This window comes from Anolis sagrei, chromosome 4 (assembly GCF_037176765.1).
Source record: "Anolis sagrei isolate rAnoSag1 chromosome 4, rAnoSag1.mat, whole genome shotgun sequence".
Lineage (NCBI taxonomy): Eukaryota > Metazoa > Chordata > Lepidosauria > Squamata > Dactyloidae > Anolis > Anolis sagrei.
In genome coordinates, this window is record NC_090024.1 from 113,987,446 (window position 1) to 114,013,667 (window position 26,222).

General features: G+C 37.8%; 1 protein-coding gene across 2 annotated transcripts in view; it reads left to right on the forward strand.

Annotated features, from left to right (window-relative positions):
* KCNT2 (potassium sodium-activated channel subfamily T member 2) overlaps positions 1-19,937 on the forward strand; it is a 349,979-nt gene extending 330,042 nt beyond the window's left edge. Inside the window, exons 27-29 of one of the 2 annotated variants that reach the window (XM_067467600.1) lie at positions 10,983-11,283; positions 14,318-14,402; positions 16,545-19,937. In XM_067467600.1, the coding sequence (XP_067323701.1) occupies positions 10,983-11,283; positions 14,318-14,402; positions 16,545-16,656 (498 nt within the window). In that variant the 3' untranslated portion in view covers positions 16,657-19,937. The remainder of the gene's footprint in view (positions 1-10,982; positions 11,284-14,317; positions 14,403-16,544) is intronic. The other variant, XM_067467601.1, reaches the window with a different exon arrangement.
* Positions 19,938-26,222: the final 6,285 nt, after the last annotated feature.

Below are 26,222 nucleotides of genomic sequence, written 5' to 3' on the forward strand. Positions count from 1 at the left end.
TATGAGACACATTTTAGCATTGTAAAATTGGTTGGAATGCATACTTCATCACACAGTATGCTCTGGGTAATGTCAAGAGATTAGAGCAATGAACCTGAAATGATAAAAATGTGCATTTGCAATGCTCTGATAAAAGTTTCAGCTGACTACATTTTACACAAAATTACCGTAACAAACAAACAAATATGATTGCATAAAACATGTATACAAATATACAACAATAGATGTATTGGAAGCCCATGAATGATGCACTACATTTCAACCATGTTTCACATATGTGTATATTTTTCATAATGAATATACAAATATGTTCACATTATGGTGTGTGATTGAGGGGATTCAGTGCACGTAACATATTCCCAGGGCTTTGATGTTACTGCCTCATTTATATTAAAAGAAAAATGTGGTTGTCATATAAAATCTTAATTTGAGCTAAAAGGGGCAGGGGGGTTGTATTTCCTTGAAAATAATAATAATAATAATAATAATAATAATAATAACAACAACAACAACAACAACAACACTTTATTTGTACCCCGCTACCATCTCCCCAAGGGACTCGGTGCAGCTTACATGACGCCGAGCCCGAATACAACAATACAAGCAAAACAACAACAGTACAAGCAATTAAAATAAAAACATAGGCAATAAAATATACAACATTATCAATAAGACAACACGCAATTAAAAACAGTGGGAAGGCCAAATGTAAAGTTAAAATGTAAATGATGCTGGGACAGGGACGAAAGATGATAGTGGCGTTTGTGGAAGGGCATACGAGTAGATCTAAAAAATGTAAAGTGCTTTGGAGGACAAAGTACTATGGGATCATTATTCCAGGAAGGCACACTGGAACAACCACATCTTCAAGTTCCTCCTAAAGACTGCCAAGTTTGGGGCCTGTCTGATGTCTTTAGGGAGTGAATTCCAGAGTTGAGGGGCCACCACTGAAAAGGCCCTCTCTCTCGTCCCCACCAAACGCGCCTGCGATGCTGGTGGGATTGAGAGCAGGGCCTCCCGGGATGATTGAAGGGATTGTGTGGGTTCATGAATGTGAGTAGAAGTCTCAGTAGGATTGATAGCACAAATAAAACGTGATTTACAATTGCACAAAGGTTTCTACTTATCCTCAGGTTTATCTTTGTAGAAGACATTTTTAGTACTTTCCCTTCAACATCAGTAAGTCTGAGACTGGGCAGCTGGACCCCGACATTGTCAGAGGTGTGTGTGTATCATTACCATCTTCCCTTCAACACACTCACTGCCAGTTGAAAACCTGCTCATATCTAATGTGTGCCAAGAAAGGTTAGAATCCTCCAGGAAGAGCTGTATAGCACGAATCTATATAAAAAAAAAAACAATTAGATTGGTAGTAGATATTAAATATTTCAGCTTTCTTTTAATTTCTAGGGATCTGTAAAATCTTTGTGAACAGAAAAGTAAACATTCCCTAGAATTTTTTTCAAGCCTACATCCTTTTGTTTTTACCTTAAATGTAGCCATAGGCCAAATTCAGCAACAGCTTTGATTTTATTTATAAAGCTACCAACAAACATTTATGATGATAGAATCGAAGAGTTGGAAGAAATCTTATGGGCCATCCAGTCCAACCCCCAGCCAAGAAGCAGGAAAATCACACTCAAAGCACCCTTGACAGGTGGCCAAAGAAGGAGCCTCCACCACACTCTGGGACAGATAGTGCTACTGCTGAACACTGATTCACAGTTAGGAAGTTATTCCTAATGTTCAAGTGGAATCTCCTTTCCCACAATTTGAAGCCATTGATCTGCATCCTAGTCTCCAGGGTAACAGAAAACAAGTCTGCTCCCTGTTCCCTATGACTTCCCCTCACATATTTATACAGGGCCATCATGACTCCTCTCAGCCTTCCCTTCTGCAGGTTAAACATGCCCAGCTCTTTAAACCATTCCTGATAGGGCTTGTTCTCCAGACCCTTGATAATTTTAGTCACTCTCCTCTGAACACATTCCAGCTTGTCAACATCTCCCTTAAATTGTGGTGCCCAGAATTGGACACAATATTCCAGATGTGGTCTAACCAAGGCAGAATAGAGGGGTAGCATGACTTCCCTGGATGTAGACACTATCCTTCTATTTATGCAGGTCAAAATCCCATTGGCTTTTTAAGCTGCCACATCACATTGTTGATTTTTCTTTTCATAATAGTCAATAGTAAATAAATAGTAAATAGTAAGTGTGTTTTGAGACAATGTTAATTTCTGTTGGAATCATAAAGTATTATTTTTGCAACAATCTTGAACCCTTTAGAGCTAGAATGATCTGGTAGTTACTCCAGCATTTTATTTTTTTTGCTGATGGATAATTTTAGATAATCAAAATAAATGAAATACGAGAGGTATTTTTTAAGTAAGGTCCATTTGAACATAAGTACACAACAAAAGTTTATTTCAAAAAAATAAATTTATTTTCAGAAAGTACACACGTCACTCTATTTTTCGACATAGTTGCCAAGTTTGTTCAAACACTTATCATACCTCTGAACCAATTTTAAAATACCCTCTTCATAAAAACTTGCCACCTGCTCCGATAACCAAATCATCTGTAATCAAAGAAGGGCGACTGGAGCGGTCCTCATCATGGACGTTGTCACGGCCATCTTTGAATTGTCGTACCCACTTACACACTTTGCTTTCACTCATAACAGTATCACCGTACACTTCACAAATCCGTTGATGAATTTCTGCAGCAGGCAGGTTCCTTGCTGACAAAAACCGTATCACTGAGCGAACCTCACATGCGGTGGGTGAGTTGATAGTTTTAAACATTTTTAAAGCACAGAACAGAACCATACAGGTTAGCTACAGAGCGGAAACTGAGCACAGTTGTTCCCGAGGCATGCCGGTACACGACGCATGCGCTCGTTGCGGTATGCGCATGAACTACTAGTGTCTACAACAAAATGGACCATACTTAAAAAATACCCCTTGTAGTAATGAAACCGATTGTACCAATTAAAATAAATATTTATTCATATAAAAACTAGCAGATCCCTTATCAATGAAATCTAATTTTCCATCTTCTTTTTATTCATTTTTTTTCTGCTTTTGTGTACAAACTGTCTTTTACTTCCCTGGGTTGACATCTGTTCTTTTAGATTAGCTGCAAATATATACATCACTGGAAACATGGGATATGCTCAATTATTTATTAGTATCACAAGCAGTTATTTATTTTTCAGAATAAAGCTTAACAACCACAACATTTAATTTAAGAATGTGTTTCTGATGTGCTTATGCAATTTTTAAGTAACAATATTCTTCAATGACAAATAAAGAACAAATTATATTAATGCATTCAAAACAGGCTATAAAGCATAAGATTAATCACTTTTCTTTTTATCTTAATTATAGAATTAAGTGGCCCTACAATTCAGTTTCATATTTGTTATGATTCAATGTAAAGTAAATTTGTGCAAATTCTTTAATATGCAATTATCACCAATTTTATAATCTGTGGCATTGCAGCACATCAGATACTTAGTCACATATACATTAAATTCTACTGACAATAGGCCTGTGGTTACTTTTACATGTATTCAGACATAGACTTTAATAATCTACAATTGTCTATGACAGTGGGCCATCAGTGGTCCCCAAGAACTAAAATATGGCCCACGGCCTCATTGTTACTACACCGTTGCAATGAGAGTGACTGGTTTCTCAAAATCCTCTTATAGTGCCAACAGGGATGTTGGTAGGGGAACAGCTGACTACCCACGAAAGGCTCAGCAAAAAGCCTCCTGACTGTTGCTTCTCATCCTCCTTCCTCCCCCTGAGGGAAGCTGTTCCATGTGGCACCTGGAAGTGGGGGCTCCTTGATGTCATTGTTTTTAGGCCTATTGGGGTTATTTGGGGTGCTGATTCAGAAAATTGCATTGGATAGACCACATCAACTCTAGATTATTAAATATGGTGTTCTGTGGGAGAGTAGATGGGGACTACTGGATGGCATATGTTCTGTATCAGAAAGTAAAGCTGATGTGGTTTATCTAATGCAATTTTCTGAATTAGTACCTCAAATAACCAAGCCAAATCTAAAGTTGACCAAAAACCGATTCATAACCCTTTTGGTACTAACCCTATATGGCTCCAGCCCAGCTTACTTATTCAAACGTATATCTCTCTATGTTCCACCTCGTAATTTAAAATCTACTGGGGAGGCCCTGCTCTCGGTCCCACCAGCATCACAAACGTGTCTGGTGGGGACCAGGGACAGGTCCTTCTCAGTGGTGGCCCCCCGCTTGTGGAATTCGCTCTCCAGCAAGATTAGATCAGTGTCCTCCCTCCTTACTTTTAGAAAAAAACTAAAGTCGTGGTTTTGGAGCCAGGCCTTTGGCTAGTGGGCACATCAGCACTTTAGATATTGAACCCAGACCATAGGACTGTTATGACAATTGGAAATGGCTATGTGACTTTGTGATTAGGTGACTATGTTACTATATGAGTATGTGATTTTAATTAATGTTACTGTTTTAATTTGCGATGTATTTGATTTTACATTGTTGTATTGATATCGTGGCATTGAATTGTTGCCTGTGTTAGCCGCCCTGGGTCCCCCCTCAGGGGTGAGAAGGGCGGGGTAGAAATGGTGTAAATAAATAAATAAATAAATAATGTTGGAGAGTTGGTCCATAGCCAAGTGGTCCCTGGTCAAAGTGGTCCCTGGTCAAAAAAAAAAGTTGGGAATCACTGGTCTATGGTAAAAATCAGGAAACACAAGTTGACACATGGGTTTCTTTTCTTTTTTTAAAGTTAGTCTTTATTGGAAAGGGAGAAGACGTAACCTTCCTTAATTCTCAAGACAAATTAATTAGGTTATAAACCATGAACCCCAGATAAATGGTATCTAATTTAGAGCTAGGAATTGCATGAGAGCTTAAAACACAATCTTCCCCTCCCCAAAATGTCTGGCCTGATGGTGAGGCAAGTCCACTACCTTTCAAGCTTAATCTTACTCACAATTGGTTCCCAGATATTTTTAGTTGTCTTCCCTATCTATCAAGTTATGAACAAAGGATGTAGCAAATCACAAAAACCTGTGGCCTTTTCAGAGCTGTAAAGAATCCACCAATGTAAAACTGATTAGTTTTACCTATGGCTAGCCATGAATTCAATGTGAAAATGCTCAGTGTCATCTTTGGATGGACTTTCCATCATTCTAGGCTGGAAATGGATTCAACACACCATTTAGGGCAAGGTGAAGTCATTGTAAGTCTCCTCCTGTGTTGAAGTGACCCAAATTGACCCAGAGTATCTTACACTGGTGGCTCCATTACAATTCTCCTTGTTGCTTGTATTTTAACACAAGGTAGAAAGTAAAAAAGTTTTAACGACCACTACATAAGAGCCTCATTAATTAAAACATGGGAAAAATGCAAACCCAGATTATTTAGTAGCGCCCCACTGTGGATTTCTCCAGTAGAAGCTAAACATAAGCGGGAATTAGGCAAAGGAAATTAGTTAACTTATCAACAATTACTAAAAAAAAAGAGGATGGTAAATTAATACTTAAATCTTTAGAGGAGATAAAACAACTAAACAAGAAAATTATTTGGCTGAGTTACTTCCAAATCCATCAGGGATTCAAGGAGGATGAAAAGCTTGGTTTTTGTCAAGATCAAGGGCTTTGGGGAACAATCATGATAAAAAAAACTAATTAAAATCCTGTACCAACAATTACTATCGTGGGCCACCGAAGAAGAGCAAATAAAAAATTGTCAAGTGAAATGGGCAAGAGACATAGGTCATAACATCTTAAATCAGTGGGAAGAAATTTGGAATATTAAAATAAAATATACAGTAGCTAGTGACCTACAGGAGAACTGGTATAAGATGTTCTTCTGATGGTACTATATCCCAGAAAAATTGGCTAAATTCAATAAAAATATCTCAAGTAGCTGCTGGAAATGTGGAAAGGAGACAGGGACTTTCTACCACCAATGGTGGTCCTGCAAACGCATAAGAAAATATTGGAAAGAGATACATCAAGCAACTCAAAAAATCTTAAAAATCAGCTTCCCACAGACACCAGAAACGTATCTACTGGGCATATCAAATGCAAAGTTGAATAAAAATCAGGAGAAAATGCTCTTCCTGCTAAGTACAGTGGCAAGAATACTACTTGCCGGGATATGGAAACAAAAAGAAATCCCAAGTCAAAAAGAATGGATTATAAATTTTTTTGACATAATTCAAATGGACTGCCTATCTCAAAGACTAAATGGAACATACAAAAGGACAAACTGGTCAGGCTTTAAAGACTTTATTAGTACACGGGAAATTCCATTATTGATAGATCTGTCCTGCATCTGAAACAAGAAATCAAAGGAAGCTATGTCGGCAGGAACAATGAAGATTTATTTTTATTTTTCACAAATTAAAACTTTAATATTCTCAGAAGATTTTGGGAAGTCGCATCACAGACACAAACTTTTTGGGTTTTGGGTTTTTCCTTTGTTTGGTTTTTTTTTCCTATCTCTTGTGTATTCCACTCTCTGTCACTCACTTTTTGATGTATATACGTACAAGATTCAATAAAAATTAAAATTTAAAAAAAGGTAGAAAGTAAAAGGAAAATAAATTGGATAAAACAGGGAGAAAAGAGGGAACTATGCACAGTGATAACATTATTGGTGGTTTTACACTGCACATTTTTATTACATTTGAGTCCCTTCCCAAAAAAGGTAGGATAGTATAATATAAATTTTCTATATATTTCATCATATATGTCATTCTAAAACAAATTATTACCCATATACTTAAATTCTATGAAATTAATCCATCTGATCTGTATATAGCAATATAAGTTGATCAAGTACAATTTGAGGCATGACAGGTTACATGAGGATTATTTTATTCACATTCTTGAATTATTTTAAATTTAAAGTAGGAATAGACATCACACTAAACAAGTGTGCATTTACTTGTAGAATCCCTAAATTATGATCACTGTCTCTGTATATTTCTTGTTCAGCCACAGTTGTTGAATGGTGTTTTGTTTTTTCTCCTTTTCCCCACTTCCCACTTTGTGTCAGTCTCGAGAAATGGCTTCACAAGTAAGTATTTGTCATACGTACACCTAATGTTGGCTGAACACAACTCCTTATTCCTGCTACGTGAATAAGAAAAATTGTAAATAAGAATGGGCACTTAATATCCTAGATCATATGTTAACAGTGCAATCTAGTAAAAAGAATGTACACAATTTTTTTGTCGTGTCAGAGCAACTTGAGAAACTGCAAGTCGCTTCTGGTGTGAGAGAATTGGCCGTCTGCAAGTATGTTGCCCAGGGGACGCCTGGATGATTTGATGTTTTTATCACCCTTGTGGGAGGCTTCCCTCATGTCCCCGCATGAGGAGCTGGAGCTGATAGAGGGAGCTCATCCACCTCTCCCCGGGTTCGAACCTGTGACCTGTCGGTCTTCAGTCCTACCGGCACAGGGGTTTAACCCACTGCACCACCAAGGGCTCCAGTACAAAATGAAACACTGCAATTGTTTCAAGAAATTACTAGTGCTTTTTATACAAATTCACATCTAATTTAACTAAAGATAAATTCAGGCAACCCAAGAACCTTTTCTTTATCTCCTCCTTCTAAAAAGTTGTATATTTAAGAAATTGATAAGAATTATTTTTCAGGATGGAGTGGGGTGCTTTCTGTGAACTCCAGTACAGAACACAGTTTACTGAATCATAATACTTAAATGTGCTCCTTTAAATGCCTTGATCTTACCATAGTAGAATTATCTCACATTTGCTATATGCATTGCTTGAAAGTATTTATTGTGCAATAAAATAAAAATTTGGAAAAGAAAAAGTACAATTTTCCTGCAAAAAGGATCAACCCATAACTATTCCTCTGCGTAATGATATCCTGAAACACTTTGAGATGTTCAAATAAATACTGGATGAAAATATTACTCTTCCCAACGAGGTTTCCTGAGATTTTGAAAACTTAACTACCTTAGGAAACAAGGAACACTTATTCCCATTCTTTTTCTAGTATTATTAACAAGGAAGGAAGGAAATGATGTGCATTAAGACTGTCCAGTTCCTTCCCAGAAATCGTCACACAGATAGCAATTTTCATGGTAGGGAGTCATTATCCTCATTTTCCATACGAACAAAGATCATGGGTGTATTGGTCATTCTGTCTCCATCTTTCTGTATGTGCAGTGGGGGTGGAAAGAATATTTATAAATATTCAAAATAGTTTGAAAACATGTTTTCAAATGTTGAGAAATTCTGACAAGATGAATGCTACTCTGAAAACTGGGCTTAGTCTGAGCAAAATATGCATCTGATTATTTTGGGCTAGGAAGCATAATTTTTTGCATGTAAAGTTACATTTTAACACAAAGCTATTAATTCCTGGGCAGAAAAACCTGTCTTTTATGTAGAAATTGGGGAGTTGTTCTGCATACAACTCATGCATGTTTGATTTTCAAAGCAAATGGCATAATCTGCAGAGAAAATAGTATTTTTTCAGGCAATAATAAATAGTTCTGCATTGAAGTACCCTTTTTCACAAAACAAATATTGTTTTATGCTCAGAAAATGCAGTTTTCTATAGAACAAATCCACAATGACAGCTTTTTTTCTCATGCAAAAAAATAATATTTTCTCCACGGGCATTAATCATTCTGCACTGAAATATTTTTCATACCGAAAATGCTATTTTCTGTGCATAGCAGCTATGTGCACATTTTATGAAGAAAAGGTCCTGAATTTCAAATAGCTTTTGGAAACAGTGTAGTTTTAAAAGACTTTCTCATAGCAGGGGAAAAAATTACTGAAATTACTTGTTACTACCTTCCAGAAGAAACTTAGTGGATTACACTCCTAGTGTATGTGCTTAGTTGCAAACTCCAACTCCATAGCCAGAACTATATGCAACTCTTGGTGATAAAAGGTTTATTGGGTTGTTGTAGGTTTTTTCTGGGCTATATGGCCATGTTCTAGAGGCATTCTCTCCTGACATTTCGCCTGCATCTGTGGCAAACATCCTCAGAGGTTGTGAGGTTTATTCATCCCGTGCACCCTACATATTAAACTTCACCATAATCAGGGCTATGTTCCAATTCTCCCAATCAAAGCTGTTATGGAGTGTACACTTTAGTATGAACAGATAAAATAAAAGCATGTGATTACATTGAAAGCCCCCTCTGCCTGTTTAAGTAATAAAACTGCTTATTTCTATCTCATACTATAACATATATTAACATATAATTGTCATTATGTACAACTATAATCTCTCCTGATGTTGTCAGAAAGTTTTGTGACCTTTATCCATGCATTCTTCCACATGTGAAGATCCAGTTCCCACACATAAATTTATGGATCCTGGGCTTGGCTCCTTAACAGCTTCACAATTAAAACAAAATTCATTTGAGCTGTACCGTTTAGATAATCTTTCAAATAATATACCGATATAAATCTGATCCCCACCCACTCCAGAATAGAGTAAATAACTTGGATTATCTCTTCAATTTAAGTAGTTTTAACTTGTAAGTGCTTCCACTATGATTTATCAAACACTGGTGCTGTAAACATATTTCATAGGAATGGTGAGAAAAAGTGAGATAAAACCATAGCTGTGTAAAGACAAATTAGCAAACACATAAAAGTATTTGAATATTGTAAATCTGTTTATTGGGTTAGATAGATAAACATGCACACACATTCTGTTGAGATTAACTTCACAATTCAGCAGCAGATCAGTTGCACAACTTCAGCACTTTCCAGTAGCTTCTTCCTGCACAGTATTTTCAGTCAACTGCTCCCACAACCTGCAGTCACTCTGGAACCTTTTACAGACACTTGCGCACATGCCCGGCCATTGTCAGTTCTACCATTGTCTTTCCCCCAGTCTAGTTGATATTACAAACTTACCACAGCATACAGTTATATCTTGTCTTAGCAGACAGGTTATTTTAATTACATATAGCCTTCGACAAACAACATCACAGCACAAGGAGAAATATACACTGTACATGACTTCCTTATATACAATTCATTTACACATAGCAATCACTGATTGGTTCCCAACTCATTGACTTAACTCAAACCCAGGATTGCATCATTCACAATCACCTGGACTAGGCCAGAACACATTCCCCAAATGAAGTTATATATACAGTTAATGCATAACTCAGCATTTCCAATAGAAGCCTATTAGCAGTGCATGACTCAGCTATATTACATTACAATACATTGTAAAACCTGACACATTCCTTTTAAGATTTAGCTTCTACCTTCATATTCTTCATGCCCCCCCCCCCCCCCAGCATTTCACTAATTATGCATTTGGTGCAATGTGGTCTGGAGTGTTTCCCTACCACTAAACTCAGTGTTATTAATTGTGGCCTACTCTATTTACTCATATATATGTTTTGAGATATTTTGACCAAAAAAAATCAACCACCAAAACCTTGCCTTTTCTTTCTGAGTGGGCCAGGAGCTGGTTAACTTTATCACTCCACTGGCTACACACATCTCATGGTCTCTGCTATTACCTCTGCCTCTCCAACACAAATGTGGTCATTGTTTACCAACATCTAAGGCAGCTGCCCACTACCTAGCCCTTCTGAGTCACTTTCCTTTAACTTCCAGCCTTTGTGCCACCTCTCTGAGACACCTATCTTTGATGACCTTCCCAGTCCTCTTTCTGACTAAATTAGTTGCCTCAGTGGTTCCCTAAGCTCTGTCAGTTCAATGTATTTTCTGCAAGTTCAATAAAGTTCACTCTAGAGGTCCATGCTCATAAAAATGGTTTGTATTGTATACAAGGACAAAAGAAAAGAAGATAGGCATGTGTGTGGAATTGAGAATTGGAGTGAGTGTTGTGTGTTGAGAAAGAACTGCAATTGAGGTTAGTTACTTCAAGGGAAATGAAGCTGATTTCAGAAATAATTTAATGGTTGCAATGGTTTTCTCTTTCCAGTCTCAAATTTCTATCAGTGTGGAAGAATGGGAGGACACAAAGGACAATAAAGAACAATTTAACTACCGTAGCAACCATCGCAATTCAACATCCAGTGATCAGTCAGATCATCCTTTGCTACGACGAAAAAGTATGCAGTGGGCTCGACGACTGAGCCGGAAAGTGCCAAGACATTCCGCAAAATCAGCAGAGAAAATAAGTCAGCAGAGAATGAATCTTTATAAAAGATCGGAAAGGCAGGAACTTGCTGAATTGGTGAAAAATAGAATGAAACACCTTGGACTTTCAACAACAGGTTATGGTAAGACATCCTCCATAAATCGGGGTGGGGTGGGAATATGATTTGGGTAGTAAAGCCTTAGGTGAAAGGAAGCAAGAGTTTTCTAATTCTTTCCCACCAAAGTCTCAAAAGTAAATCTAGCAATCGTTATACCAGAAAGAGAACCTGTTATGAAATAGCTAGTTAAATAATAGGAATCAGAAGACAAATGTAAATAGAGAGTTCTCACAACTGAGAAACTGTTGAGATATTTAGTAGGTTCAGTGATATTTAGTTTCTTCAAAAAATACCTGGGATTATGAATGAATGATGAAATTGCCAGATTTATACATCAGCCCTAATTTGTGAAGTGAAAACTCCAAAAAATTAGGATTTATGGATACTGGAGCAGGTACAATAAAATGGCAAATGAAGTTTAATAGAAATTGAAATTAATGTACACCTAAAATTTTCTACCTAATAGCCATGTCATCATTTTTAATCACCACACCAGTAGAGTTTGTAGGAAACTCTTGTCAGATGTAAACAAAAACTACAAGTCTTCAGATTTTAGACATTCTCTGATCTAGTCTATATGATAAAATCCTGTCTTCTTTTGCCACTGAGTACTGTGAACATTTTCTTGTGCTGATCCATTGCAATCAAATACTTGCACCTGATTTATTTTGCATATGGAGCACTGGTATTAATAATCATAGTGGTAACTACAGAACTCTGTTACAGAAAACAATGAAGTTTTCATTTTCCAATATGCTGGTTTTCAGCTGTTCACAAATCATAATCTGTTTTGTATATTAGCTGAATGTGTTTTGTACAATTTTGTATTTTATTTTATTTAAACAAAGGAAATGGGAAAGAGTGGACATAAAAGGAGTATATACGAGGAAAACTTTGAAGAGAATGTTATATTCCAGGTTGAGGTCAAGGACAAATCTTGGGTCTAAAAATGAAAAAAAAATCCCCATAGGAAAACTGATAGAACATGTTTTTCTTTGTATTTGTTGAAAAATGTCTGCTATATTTAGAACTTGTGTGCAGGTACAGCTGTAACAGGAGCTCCAATTTTGTTTGCTTTGCACTGAATGTTTGTTGTAGTCCTAAGTTTCAGGGACTCTGCAGATAGGTGGCTTCTTTTGGCTGCAATCATAGGGTAAGCCACCTGTCAATTATAGTTAGGTTCCCTGGTCCCGCCCCCTTTTTGGGTTTTGGAGGGAATAGGAGCCAGTTTGGGTTCAGTCCACACAGAGAAGCTTGTCATGCAGGACATAATACCAAGAGCTCCTGTAGAAAGCTTCGTCTTCTACAGCTTGGCTGGGGTTATACAGCCCACAGCTTGGCCGGAGAGAAAAGGCTCTACAGCTTGGCCGGGGTTATACAGCCTACAGCTTGGCCGAGGGTCATACAACCTTACAGCTCCTTTGCTGAGGGACTTCAGTCAGCCATCAGTGAAACCTGAACTCCTTTTTCCCTGGAAGTCTACAAAGCTCTGCTTGGTAAGGGTCACTCGTGGAAGCCAGAAGCAGTTGGTACCAGGTGTAGGGGCTCCATGCCATCAGAGGCAAAGACAAACTGGCCAGATTAGAAGTTAAGGATTTCCCCATTAGTTACAGTTATGAAGATAGTGCCTGTTCCCTGTGGACAAGATTGAGAGAGAGCCAATAGACTGTTAAGAAAGCCTTAAAGTACCTGTTTGTTTTCATTAATAAAGAACTTTGTTGAGCCTTTAAGCAATCTAAAGACTCTGTTTAAGGAAATCCAAAGGCCTTTAATCTGAGGTAGCCCCGGCGTCCCGTTGGGCACACAGAATTTATGTCCTGTCTACAGTCTTGTGCACAGGCCCAGCGTGTGACAGCACAACTTGTAATACATTTAATTATGGCCTTCCTATATAAGTCACCATTACCTGTAAGATTCGATTTAATACTTATTTATACTTCATGTTTTAAAGTAGTATGGTCAATATGTACAGTAGACATGACTCAAACATAGAACAAAGTCCCAAAAAATGCTATGCTTACAGCTTTTGCATCTGAAGTTTTGTTTATAAAATTGTATGTTTTCCATGGTTTATATCTGTACCTTACTTTCTCTGAATTCTCCCTCATGTGTTGGTATAGTATAGGTGTGGTATGGGGGTGTGCCAATTTCCTGAATGGGATCAAAATTCAAGCTCCCTCAAACTTTTTGCATTGTCAAGACTTTTTTTTCTTCTTACTGAAAATTGTTCAGTTTTGACAGCTGATTTTTTTTCATAGCCTCTTGTCAGGTTTAGAGCTTGGAGAGAGGGAAATTGCAGGAGGAAAAAGAAGAATGAGATAATCAACTGTCAAATATCCACAACTTTATCTCCCCAATCTTTCACAGAAATCCTAAATAGATGTTGTGGAAAGATGTTTCAGTTTCCATCCCCAGCCCTTCTCTGCCTACTGGATTGACAACTGAAAAGCCTTTTCAAAGCCCCTAGAGAGGATTTCTAGGAAAGATGGGTGAAGAAGTTTTGGACAATCTGACAGGCAGCTGACAATCTAATTTCTGATTTCTTACATCTTTCCTTCCCCCAAGCTTCAATCTTTTATAGGAATCCTCACTGGAGACTGTAAAAAAGACTTTTCTGCTTTCCAAGCTGCTTTGACAGCTAAAAAGTCTTATCTCTTCCGGATTACATAGCTCATAATTTCTGTGAATCTTTGGAGCTGGGAGGGAAAAATTGCGGAAAAACAATCCCCAGTACATATAGCTTAAAATGTTCACTTTTCAATGGAAGTTATGCTGTTTTCTAATTGAATGAAGTTGTCATTTGCTTTTTCAGAGCCTGGTCTATCTTGTAGCCTAACAAGCAATAAAAAAATAAGATCTGCTCTTACCTGTTGATCAATTATTTGTCCTTTTCCCCTCTACCCAACTGTATCTTGTTTTTGTCTTATAAAGAAGAATAAAATAAAATAGTAGCAGTATTTCAGCTCTGACTCATTTTGTGTTATCTTATTGTGTGAAACAATTTTTCGACACAGCCTTCTTTCATTTCCTTTATTAATTTTCTCTTTTTTTCCTGTAGATGAAATGAATGATCATCACAATACCCTTTCATACATCCTGATCAATCCTTCTCCAGACACACGACTTGAACTGAATGATGTTGTGTAAGTTGAGACCATAAAATACAACATTCCAAAAACTGAGTGTTTTCACTATCCTGTAGCACAGGGGTCCTCATACTAAGGCCCAGGGGCCGAATGCGGCCCTCCAAAGTCATTTACCCAGCCCTTGCTTAGGGTCAACCTAAGTCTGTAATGACTTGAAAGCACACAGCAACAACAACAATCCTATCTCATCAGCCAAAAGCAGGCCCACACTTCCCATTGAAATACTAATAAGTTTATATTTGTTAAAATTGTTCTTCATTTTAATTATTGTATTGTTTTTATGTGTCTTTGCACTACAAATAAGATCTGTGCGGTGTGCATAGGAACTCATTCATGTTTTTTTCAAATTATAATCTGGCCCTCCAACAGTTTGAAGGACTGTGACCTGGCCCTCTGTTTTAAAAGTTTGTGGACCCCTGCTGTAGCAGAAGCTGTTAATTTTATAGATCGGGTTGAATATTCTTTTTAAAAATTAAATTCAAAATAAGAAGACTGAAATGACTAAAAGAATTTAACCTCTCCCCCTCCCCCCCCCCCCCCATCAAAACTGCTGTGTGTTTTTATGGTATTTGGTGGCCACCACAGTTGCTAGAAACCTTTACTTCTAGTTGTTTTGTATGCATATTGAAAGTGTCTGTTTGGCCATATATCAATTTTCTAATGCCACATTAGAGTAAGAAGCAATGTTTCTTCCGTGTCCTTTAAGTAAAAGAACATAAACATATCCTCCTACTTCCACAAAAATATTTCCCAAAATTCAGGTGGATTTTCATTTTGATCTTATCTTTTGTTTCTATACAGCACATTTGTCAAACTCGAGGCTTGTGGGTTGAATCCAGCCTGCCATATCATTTTATGTAGGCCTCCAGATACTAGACTACAATCCCTATATTTCTCATCATTAGATGTGACTAGAATTGATGGGTATGTTACAGTAACATCTGGAAGGCTGCAGTTTATTCTATTAAATCAGGATAGTGGTGTTTGAGTTAACACAAAAGGCTTGTAGATATGATATCTAACTTTACATTGCCAATTAACCTTTCCCCAGCCTCAGGGCCACAAGTGCTATCGGGTTACAATTCCTATTATCTCCGGTTCACATGGCGGATAATCAAGTGATTGGAGTCGTCATTCAATAACATCTGGGAACCTAAATTGGGTAGAAACTAAAGAGGACTGATTATTGTATATAAAAAAAGAATGTAGTTGGTCCTCTGTATACATAGATTGTCCATCCATTGATCCCTTTGAAGGAGATGTGCTGATGTGACACTTGATGAAAATGAGTTTGATACCTCTGCTCTAGTGTGATTCTATGATATCCAAATATATGAGGGGTATTTTTAAGAAAGGTCCGTTGGAACATAAGTACACAACGAAAGTTTATTTCAAAAAAGTAAATTTATTTTCAGAAAGTACATACTTCACTCTATTTTTTGACATAGTTGCCAAGTTTGTTCAAACACTTATCATACCTCTGAAGCAATTTTAAAATACCCTCTTCATAAAAACTTGCCGCCTGCTCCGATAACCAAGAGTTCACTGTAATCAAAGAAGGGCGACCGGGGCGGTCCTCATCATGGACATTGTCACGGCCATCTTTGAATTGTCGTACCCACTTACGCACTTTGCTTTCACTCATAACAGTATCACCATACACTTCACAAATCTGTCGATGAATTTCTGCAGCAGGCAGGTTCCTTGCTGACAAAAACCGTACCACTGAACGAACCTCACATGCGGAAGGTGAGTTGATAGTCTTAAACATTTTTAAAGCACAGAACAGAACTGTACAGGTTAGCTACAGAGCAGAAACTGAGCACAGTTGTTCCCGAGGCATGCACAACGCACACGCTCATTGCAGTATGCGCGTGAACTACTAGTGTCTACAACAAAACGGACCTTACTTAAAAAATACCCCTCGTATTAGTCTGGACAAAATCTCTCTGCTTAAAATTTTATGATTTTTTTATGAATCTATAATTTTTTTTGTCTGCCACAAATGCTGTTGTCAGTTTATAGTAAAATGCATTTTAGTTACTCATTATATAAAATTATTGTTCATTGATACGCAGTTTTGTGTTTTTGTTATATCTGATGAATTAAGAAGAACATTGTATATTTTTTTCCCCAAAGATACTTGATTCGCCCAGATCCACTGTCATATGTTCCAAACAGTGCAACCAGCCGGAAAAGCAGCTTCTGCAATGCCATTGGACAGGATACAAGGGAAGAAACACAGCTTTGATGCAGCACATAGATAATCTATAAAGACATTTTTATACAAATAGCTGTTTTGAAATTTAGTGAAAATAAAATGATGACTTTTTATGAGAACTGGCTTAATGGGCATCATGGTCCACTGACTGGGCAACTGACTCACTGGAATTACCAGAATAAATCCAGAAAACTCTGTATGATTTCTGATTACTCTCATCAAGGGGTTAATCAAAATGGAGTGGAATTGAAGAAAGTGTTTCATAGCATTGCTCAACAAAAGGATGATGTTTGTTATTATTTTGTCAAAGAGAAACTAAGCTTTAAGATCTTCTTTTCATCTACTGATTTCAGCCAGACACTGTGGGGCAGTGACTAATTCTTATTCACACTACATAGTTGTTATTGTTATTCCTGTGCCTATGGAATGAAATGTTGCAGGTACAGACAAAGGTTCAAGCAACTCCTCTTTCTCTGAGTGTTTGGTCCTTGCTAAGGCAACAAATGTCACTGATGAATGATGGTAGTCAGATGTATTAACTTGCCCATAAGTCAATTGAATTATATCTCACACAAATAGCTTCCTCAACAAATACAAAATTCTGTCTATTTGATGTCTATCAATTGGTTACTCATGTAGCTTTGCATATTGAAATGTTTAGCACAAATAATGAAAACAGAGAGAAAAAGGTGCCAAGTGGATTTCAGTCCGAAATAAATAGCCTAAAGGATTCTGGAGTGAGAATAATTCAATATTTTTTGCTTATTTGGAAGTCAGCACATTTAGCAAAGATTTTTTTTTGCTGAAAATTCATTGAAAGATAGGAGCCAGCAAAACTGGTAGACTGTGAAATATGGAATGGAACGAAGTCAGAATGCATCTATGATGCAATAAACTTGTTGAAACTAAGTGGATGGTGATCTAATGACCTAGTTAGATCACTAGGAGTACCACACACAAAAAGGGAATAAATATGGTAAGTGTCTTATTATAGGAGTGGGGTGGGGGTATGGCAGCAAATGTAGCTAATTGTATGTCTACATAGTACATAGGTTAAGGTTCATAGGCTTGTAATCTGCCAAGTGAGACTCATGAACTAACACACAGTAGTCTGTGCTTTAACGTTTGGTGATATACTGGACAAATAATTCCCAGAGAAAATGGAGAACACATCATCTGGGACAAAAGCCTTTGAGATCTAAAATACTCCAGGAAATTTGAGTTGCCTACATCAGTGGGGAAACTGTAATGATAGCTCCAGTATTGCTCAGGCCCCATCCTTGAGAACATGTTTGATCTTTAATTCTGCTTAAATGCAAACTCAAATCAGATGGCAGTTATGATGCTGGCTTTGGTAGAATAAGCCAGTGAAGCATTTACTGTTGCTTAATATGTCAAAGCTTTCTTTGTGTGGTCCATCTACATGCCACACCAGTTAAAAGGCCTTAAGTAAACCTATGAAGAATTATGATGATAGCATTTGGATTGTAGAGAAGCATCACACTGCCCTGGTAATGGGAGTCAATGTATTCAAGGTTGTCATCAAAGAGTTTCTAGTGAAATTATATTAGGTATATTTCTACTAAAGTAGCATGACTGAATGCATAAAGCATTGTTCAGGTAGGGCAGATGGAATAGGTTGGGACAATGCTGACTATTGATTGAATTCCTTCTTAGCATTACATGTACAGCTTATATTATCTATATTATTTCAAAGAACTGCTATTAGTTTGTGTGTACAAATCAAATGATGCCAAAACTGCTCAACAAAACTATCCATGCATGTGATGGTAGCAATGCATACAACAGCATTTTAAATGGTTGTAATATTTGTTGTAAGGATACAACTATTGTTCTCGCCACATGCACTACGAATTTGTTTATTCCGCTATCTTCCATTTGTCAACTATGTGAATGAATAAAAGCCCATTTTTTTGTAGACTGTTCCTCCCACACTGGCAGTGTGACACGGTGGTAACCAATATTTGCACTTCTGTCCACTAGCAAGTATTTGTAGATGCCTGAAACTAGAGGGGGATATTTTGTGTAATTAGGAAATACACATGTATACATTTTCATATATCCATCTTTGTACCATCTCCAATTACCTTCAAAGATAACATATCCAGTGGGCCTGCTGTATCCACAGTCTTGTTGCGGTTTATCAGTCTATGTGGAAGCTACCCAGTAGTCTTCCCAGCCCCAGCCCTCTAGTTGAATCACACAGAGTCAGAGTAAAAGGAAATACAAAATTTACTCTTGAGTAGTCAGAGATAAATATGCAGCTTTACAGAATAACCAGCCTTGAAAATAAACTTAGTCCATTGCAACAAAATAACTCACACAAAAGTCCAATGCATTAAAATAATGCATTCTCTGCTTCTTCATTGGTGCAAGGAGTCTTGTAGTAAATTCGGCAAGTCCTGTAGTATAGAAGGATCTTCGGCAAGTCCTGTAGTATAGAAGTCCTATCCGGTCTCTTCCTGATCATCTGATCACCTGAACACATCAAGAAAACTCCTCATGATATACTCCATTCAGGGAGTGGCTCAAGCTTAATTGCTTAATTGTCCAGGTGTTCTTCCTCAACACGCACCCATACAGGCAATGATCCTTGTAAAAACTTAGCATACATATGCACATCCTGTAATAAGTCTTATATTCCACAGATTCAGCTCACTGAAGATTCAAACAAGATAGCTCCTCTATAAATCTCTATTAATGAAATGGCATAGGGGCAGCAATGGAGGTGGCAGTATAGGGCTTCTGGTCATGAACAAATGTGTTAAATAGCAGGAATCCAAGCATAATACTAATTGCAAATCCTTACCTCCCACTATATCACAAATCCTCATATCTCCCTGAAGCCTTGTTTGTGCTACCAACTAGAGCAAGAGAAAAATACCCTGGAGTGTGAGAGTGTAGGCAGCTTAGAATCCTACCTGCACAAATCTGAGCCAGGACACACTCTAGGCTAAGACTGTATTCATCTTCTGGACCTTGGGATAGTATTAGCTTTGAGCTTTCCTTGCACTTCACCAGGAAGGATTGGGCAAAGTGCTGCAGAAGAAGATGGCGACTGAGGAGGTAGTGGTGGTGACATATCCTTTGTCACACTTCTCACAGCCTCATAGAATCATAGAATCAAAGAGTTGGAAGAGACCTCATGGGCCATCCAGTCCAACCCCCTGCCAAGAAGCAGGAATATTGCATTCAAATCACCCCTGACAGATGGCCACCCAGCCTCTGTTTAAAAGTTTCCAAGGAAGGAGCCTCCACCACATTCTGGGACAGAGAGTTCCACTGCTGAATGGCTCTCACAGTCAGAAAGTTCTTCCTCATGTTCAGATGGAATCTCCTCTCTTGTAGTTTGAAGCCATTGCTCTGCGTCCTAGTCTCCAAGGAAGCAGAAAACAAGCTTTGCTCCCTCCTCCCTGTAGCTTCCTCTCACATATTTATACATGGCTATCCTATCTCCTCTCAGCCTTCTCTTCTTCAGGCTAAACATGTCCAGCTCCTTAAGCCGCTCCTCATAGGGCTTGTTCTCCAGACCCTTGATCATTTTAGTCACCCTCCTCTGGACACATTCCAGCTTGTCAATATGTCTCTTGAATTGTGGTGCCCAGAATTGGACACAATATTCCAGGTGTGGTCTAACCAAAGCGGAATAGAGGGGTAGCATTACTTCCCTAGATCTAGACACTATGCTCCTATTGATGCAGGCCAAAATCCCATTGACTTTTTTTGCCGCCACATCACATTGTTGGCTCATGTTTAACTTGTTGTCCACGAGGACTCCAAGATCTTTTTCACACATACTGCTCTCGAGCCAGGCGTCCCGTGGAGGCAAGTCCTAGCTGCCTTAGTTGGAGAACATGCCCCACAAGGGGAATGTATTTAAATCTCCCCCTCCCCAATAGTACTTATGAGTCCCTTATAAGCCACCTTACACCATTCCATCAAATAAAGGACTTACTATAAGGAGGAAGAGACCGTTTCATTTCCTGAGTAAAACACCATGCAATTATCTGACTCAAAATACCACATTCCTCTCTTGTTTAGCATAATCGCTTTACATATTGCAAGCTTTACATATTGCAATGTTTATATGTTCCATTTCATGTTTTGCTACATCTGGCTTCCCCTGCTTCTTACATTTCATTGTTCCTATAATATGTATTTGACTACCTTTCACTTCTGAACATGTCAACATCTGAACATCTTTTTGGCTTGAGTTGAGTGATTGACCCCTTACTTGTCTATATTTGTTCCTCTGCTCTATCTCAGTAGCTTGCTGGTATTATTACTTGTTTCATGTTGGATTGTCTCATCATAGGGCTTCCATAGTAAAAGAACTAAAAAAGGGGGTTTTTTTCATGACAACACTTCACAATACTAAGACGTTTTAGCTATGGTGCCACTGCCGTTGTCTTTGAAACATCCTCTGTATTGCTTCACTAATATTGCATTAAATAGAGTAGCAAGGAGATAGTTGTTTGTCTACTGTTGTTTCAGCACAGGTTTGCTTCTATCATTGTCAATATGGTAGCAATGAAATGACTGTTTATTCACTACTACTGCTGCTCTGTAGCTGTTTCACTTTATTACAGTCAATACAGTAGCAATGAGGAGATTGTTTACCTATTGTTTCCTGTGCTGACTGCTTGGGAATTGTCATGCTTTTCAAAAGTAAACAAATTGCTTTTTTTAAAATAGACCATTGCCTTATTATTCTTATTAAAATTGATTAAAGTTTATCAATTATTTCCTTTTTGCCTTTTGCATTTCTTTGAGTTACTCTCAAGAGCAAATTCTTTAGAAATATAAGTGAAGTTTTAAAGAAGCGTATAGAAACTGCAGAGTTTCTGGACAACAAAAATATTCATGCTAGTTTGCTTACAACTCTTGGTCTCATAGAGTATAACACTGTAGTTGAATGTATGAGGGGTATTTTTTAAGTAAGGTCCGTTGGAACATAAGAACACAACGAAAGTTTATTTCAAAAAAGTAAATTTATTTTCAGAAAGTACATACTTCACTCTATTTTTTGACATAGTTGCCAAGTTTGTTCAAACACTTATCATACTTCTGAACCAATTTTAAAATACCCTCTTCATAAAAACTTGCCGTCTGCTCCAATAACCAAGAGTTCACTGTAATCAAAGAAGGGCAACCGGAGCGGTTCTCATCACGGACGTTGTCACGGCCATCTTTGAATTGTCGTACCAACTTACTCACTTTGCTTTCACTCATAACAGTATCACCATACACTTCACAAATCTGTCGATGAATTTCTGCAGCAGGCAGGTTCCTTGCTGACAAAAACTGTATCACTGAGTGAACCTCACATGCGGCGGGTGATATGATAGTCTTAAACATTTTTAAAGCACAGAACAGAACCGTACAGGTTAGCTACAGAGTGGAAGCTGAGCACAGTTGTTCCCGAGGCATGCCGGTACACGACGCACGCGCTCGTTGCAGTATGCACACGAACTACTAGTGTCTACAACAAAACGGACCTTACTTAAAAAATACCCCTCGTATATATCACTGCTTCTTTTAAATTGACCCCAAAGCTTTGCAGTGCTTCTTGCCTTTTAAGAGCATGCTTCTCATGTGGCCAAATATCATGTTCCCTCTGGCCTCAAGTTTGTGAGTCATTGCCTCATTGTCAGTGGAGCAGATAGACATAGCCCAAAGCAGAGTGGGTAAGGTTTTTACTGTATTATTCTGGCATAGAATCAATTAATTTGATATTATACATTTTGGGGAAAATTCTCCATACGAAGAGTTGTATGTTGAGATTTAAATCTAATTGATTCAGCTAGATCCACTGAGCCAATCAGGACCTAGTAAGTCAAAAATTATATAAATTGCTTTCTAGCTTCATTAGATTTCAACATACCTGGCCTGGAATTCAAGTATTCAGAGGAGAAGAGGCACTAGAAGATCCGAATGTGAAAGAATCTCCTAGGAATATGGAAGGCAGAGCCTGGAACCTCCTATTTGAGAATGGAAGGAAATCATAGTCTTGATTACATCTTCATGAAATACCAACTGGGGCAAATCCAACTATGAAGGTCATGTCTATACTAGCTCTATACCCTGGAATGGTTTCCCCTATGTTAAGCAAATTTAGGGAATGCAGTTCAGAGTGAATGCGGATAGCTAGCAAGCTCCAAAATGAACCTATTTGCTATCCACAGAAGTGTTGTCTTTGTTATAGTTGTGTGTCTTAGAATAATTTCTGAGTTATGGTGACCCGAAGATGAACTTGAGAGAGGGTTTGCCTTTGCCTTCCTCTGTGGCTGAGGAAATTTTGCCCAAGGTCACTTAGAGGGTTTCCATGACTTATCATGGAGCAAATGAATGTGTAAATTTTATACCAATTTTAGCTTGGCCTAGCAATTGAATTTTGGGCATCAGTGAGAAAGCTGTAAGCAGCAATTTTTGGACAATGCTTCCATGTTTCATCACAGAAGCAGTGAAAATGTTTTGATTTTTGCTCATCCATGTTTTATCTCCTGGCTTAGAAGTATGATGATTAAAAAACAAATAAAAGAGCAAGCTGCTCTTTTAGTAGTATAGTGCAAATTAATATTATGGCAGATGTTTCGAAATTAAATACAGGCTTACAAGTAGATTCAGTAGGTATTGGCCTAAAAGGCTCTGTAATTCTGAAGAGCTGCATAAATTGAGCATGCATTTTGTAGTCATGCTTTTTGTCATCTTTAACGCACCACATTTTCATTTGGGATCAACACAATGAATGGGTAACACCGTTTACAGAAAACCCACACACACAGATAGACATCTACATAAAAACTCCAACTCCAACCATCAGCCAAGTCAAAAAAGAAGCACCATTAAAACCTTGGCAGACCGTGCAAAATGAATCTGTGAACCCCACCTCCTCCAAGATGAACTGAACCACCTAAACTGGGCTCTACAGGCCAATGGATACTCCACATCAGACATCAGAAGAGCTGCAAGAACAAGCCACGAGAGTAAAGACGAAGATCCACCCAGAGGAAAAGTCTTCTTGCCATACATCAAGGGAACCACTGACCGCATAGGGAAGCTGATGAGGAAACACAAATACAAACTATCTACAGACCCACCAATAAAATCCAACAAATGCATCATTCAACAAAGGACCAAAGGGATCCTCTCGCTTCTGCAGGAGTCTACCGTATACCATGCAGCTGTGGACAAGTCTACATAGGGACCACCAAATGCAGCAATGCCCAAACACAAATCAAGGAACATGAAAGGCACTGCATACTACTTCAACCAGAGAAGTCAGCCATAGCAGAGCGCCTGATGAACCAGCCTGGACAAAGAATATTATTTGAGAACACAGAAATGCTGGACCACTCCAACAACCACCATGTCAGACTACACAGAGAAGCCATTGAAATCCACAAGCATGTGGACAATTTCAACAGAAAGGAAGAGACCATGAAAATGAACAAAATCTGGCTACCAATATTAAAAAAAACTCTAAAATTACAACAGCAAAACAGCAGAGAGGAAACAACCAGGCACATCTTAACATCTCTCAACAAAAGATTTTCCCAGGCTCAGGCAGGCCTTCAAATGCTAAAGAAGGTGGTCAGTTGAAACATTCACACCTAGCTCTAGCAGAGAAGAGCTCTTTGCCCCACCCCAGCCATTCCACAGATATATAAACCCATTGTTCTATTTCCAACAGACCTCACTACCTCTGAGGATGCTTGCCATAGGTGCAGGCAAAACATCAGGAGAAATGCCTCTAGAACATGGCCCTATAGCCCGAAAAAACCCACAAGAAGCTAATGATGTTGTTTTATTGTTGTTGTGGTTTATGTAGTTGTGATGTTTTAAATTGTTCTGTGATACTGTGTATGCTGTTTTGTTGGAAACCGCCTTGAGTCGCCGATGGGCTGAGAAAGGCGGTATACAAATACAGTAAATAAATAATAAATAAATAATTGTTTAAAGGGGGTTTCTGTGGCCAGATGAACCTATGACTGCATTTTGTGGTCCCTGTCCCCAAAATTACAGCGTGCTCAAAGCTTCCAAAAGCTGGAGATCCATATATGTTTGTTGAATTGAGAAGAAAGAAAGTTTCACAGGTCCACATTTGAAAACAGCCATTGGCACTTTAATGGGTATTGGCTAGGGCTGGGTGGTTTCATTCGTTAATTTCGTAATTCGTTATTGATTCGTATTTAAATTAGCTTACGATCCGATATTGAGCCATGCAGGAGCAACTAAAAATCGAAACGAATTTTTCAATTTATTTTGTAATTGTTTCGAAATTGTTTCGAAATTGTTTCGAAATTGTTTCATATGTCTGGTGCAAGTTTTAGGGTTGTTGTTTGTTTTATCAGTGATAAAAAATAAATTATCACACCAACAGTCAACAACAGAGGGAGAGGGAAGCTTCAGAAGTTCCCCCTGTCCCATTTGGAGGTTTTTTTTTTCATATTGTGTAATTGCATCCGCCATTAATGAATTGATTTGTAATTGTTTCGTAATTGTTTCGTAATTTACAAAACTTTGTATATTTTGAACTTTTTTAAAGAAAAATTTTGGAATTCTTTTAAAAAACGAAACGCAAAAACCCCCTAAAAACGAATCAAGTTTAGAAACAAATTTTTCCGTGGTTACCCAGCCCTAGTATTGGCATGTATGAGGGGGATACATTGTTGATCTTGACATTTGAAATTTTCCAATCTGTGACACCAGGTCAAGTAAACAAAACTCAGACTAATGAGACCAAGCCTGGGCATTTAACAGAATCAGCCACACAATAATAAGTAGAGATGGAGCAGTTAAAAAGGAAAGAAAAAAACACACAAAAATGAGTAGGGTATGAGAAACAGAACCAGGTTTAGAGGTGAATGGAGATGATATGAAAGAACAAGGAAGTGAAAAAATCAGGAAGAATTTTCTTTGAATACTGGGGTTTTACAGTCAGAGTCCTATTGCATAAATTCTTGTTGGAAAAAAAACTATCAAAAAGTGAGGCTATTCATAAAAAATAACATTTTACTCTGTGGCATTACATATGGCACAATTGGTCTAATTAGTGAATTTGCTGTCATTGAAAAGTTCTCCTGGTTTTCTCTAATTGGAAGTTTTAGCCACATGAGATTTTCAGAATGAACAATATGTCATCACAGTCTTTGAATTTACTAATACTTACTAAATAGTTGCATCCAAAAACCCAGACAATCTATTTATTGTTCCAGATTTGAAACATTCCATTGGAATATATCAGAGGTTCTCTTGTGTTCAATTTTAGCTCACAAGCAATGCTCTTCTTTTCTCTAGATTGTACAGCATGGGCTCAATACAGCTGAGCTTCTGAATACAATACGAACAATATATGCTGCTGGTTTTCCAGTATTTGATGGACATGAATGATTAATTTATTTTTGGTATATGCTAACTGTTGTCTAAATTAGCACATACATCTGTTCCAATTTTTAGGCCTAAACTAGAGCCCAATAGGAAAGAATTTAAAGGCACACAGAAAAATAATTTTTTTCATGTTAAGGATGAAAAAAATGAGTTTTAAAAACTTTAAAATGTGAGCAAAACTGAAA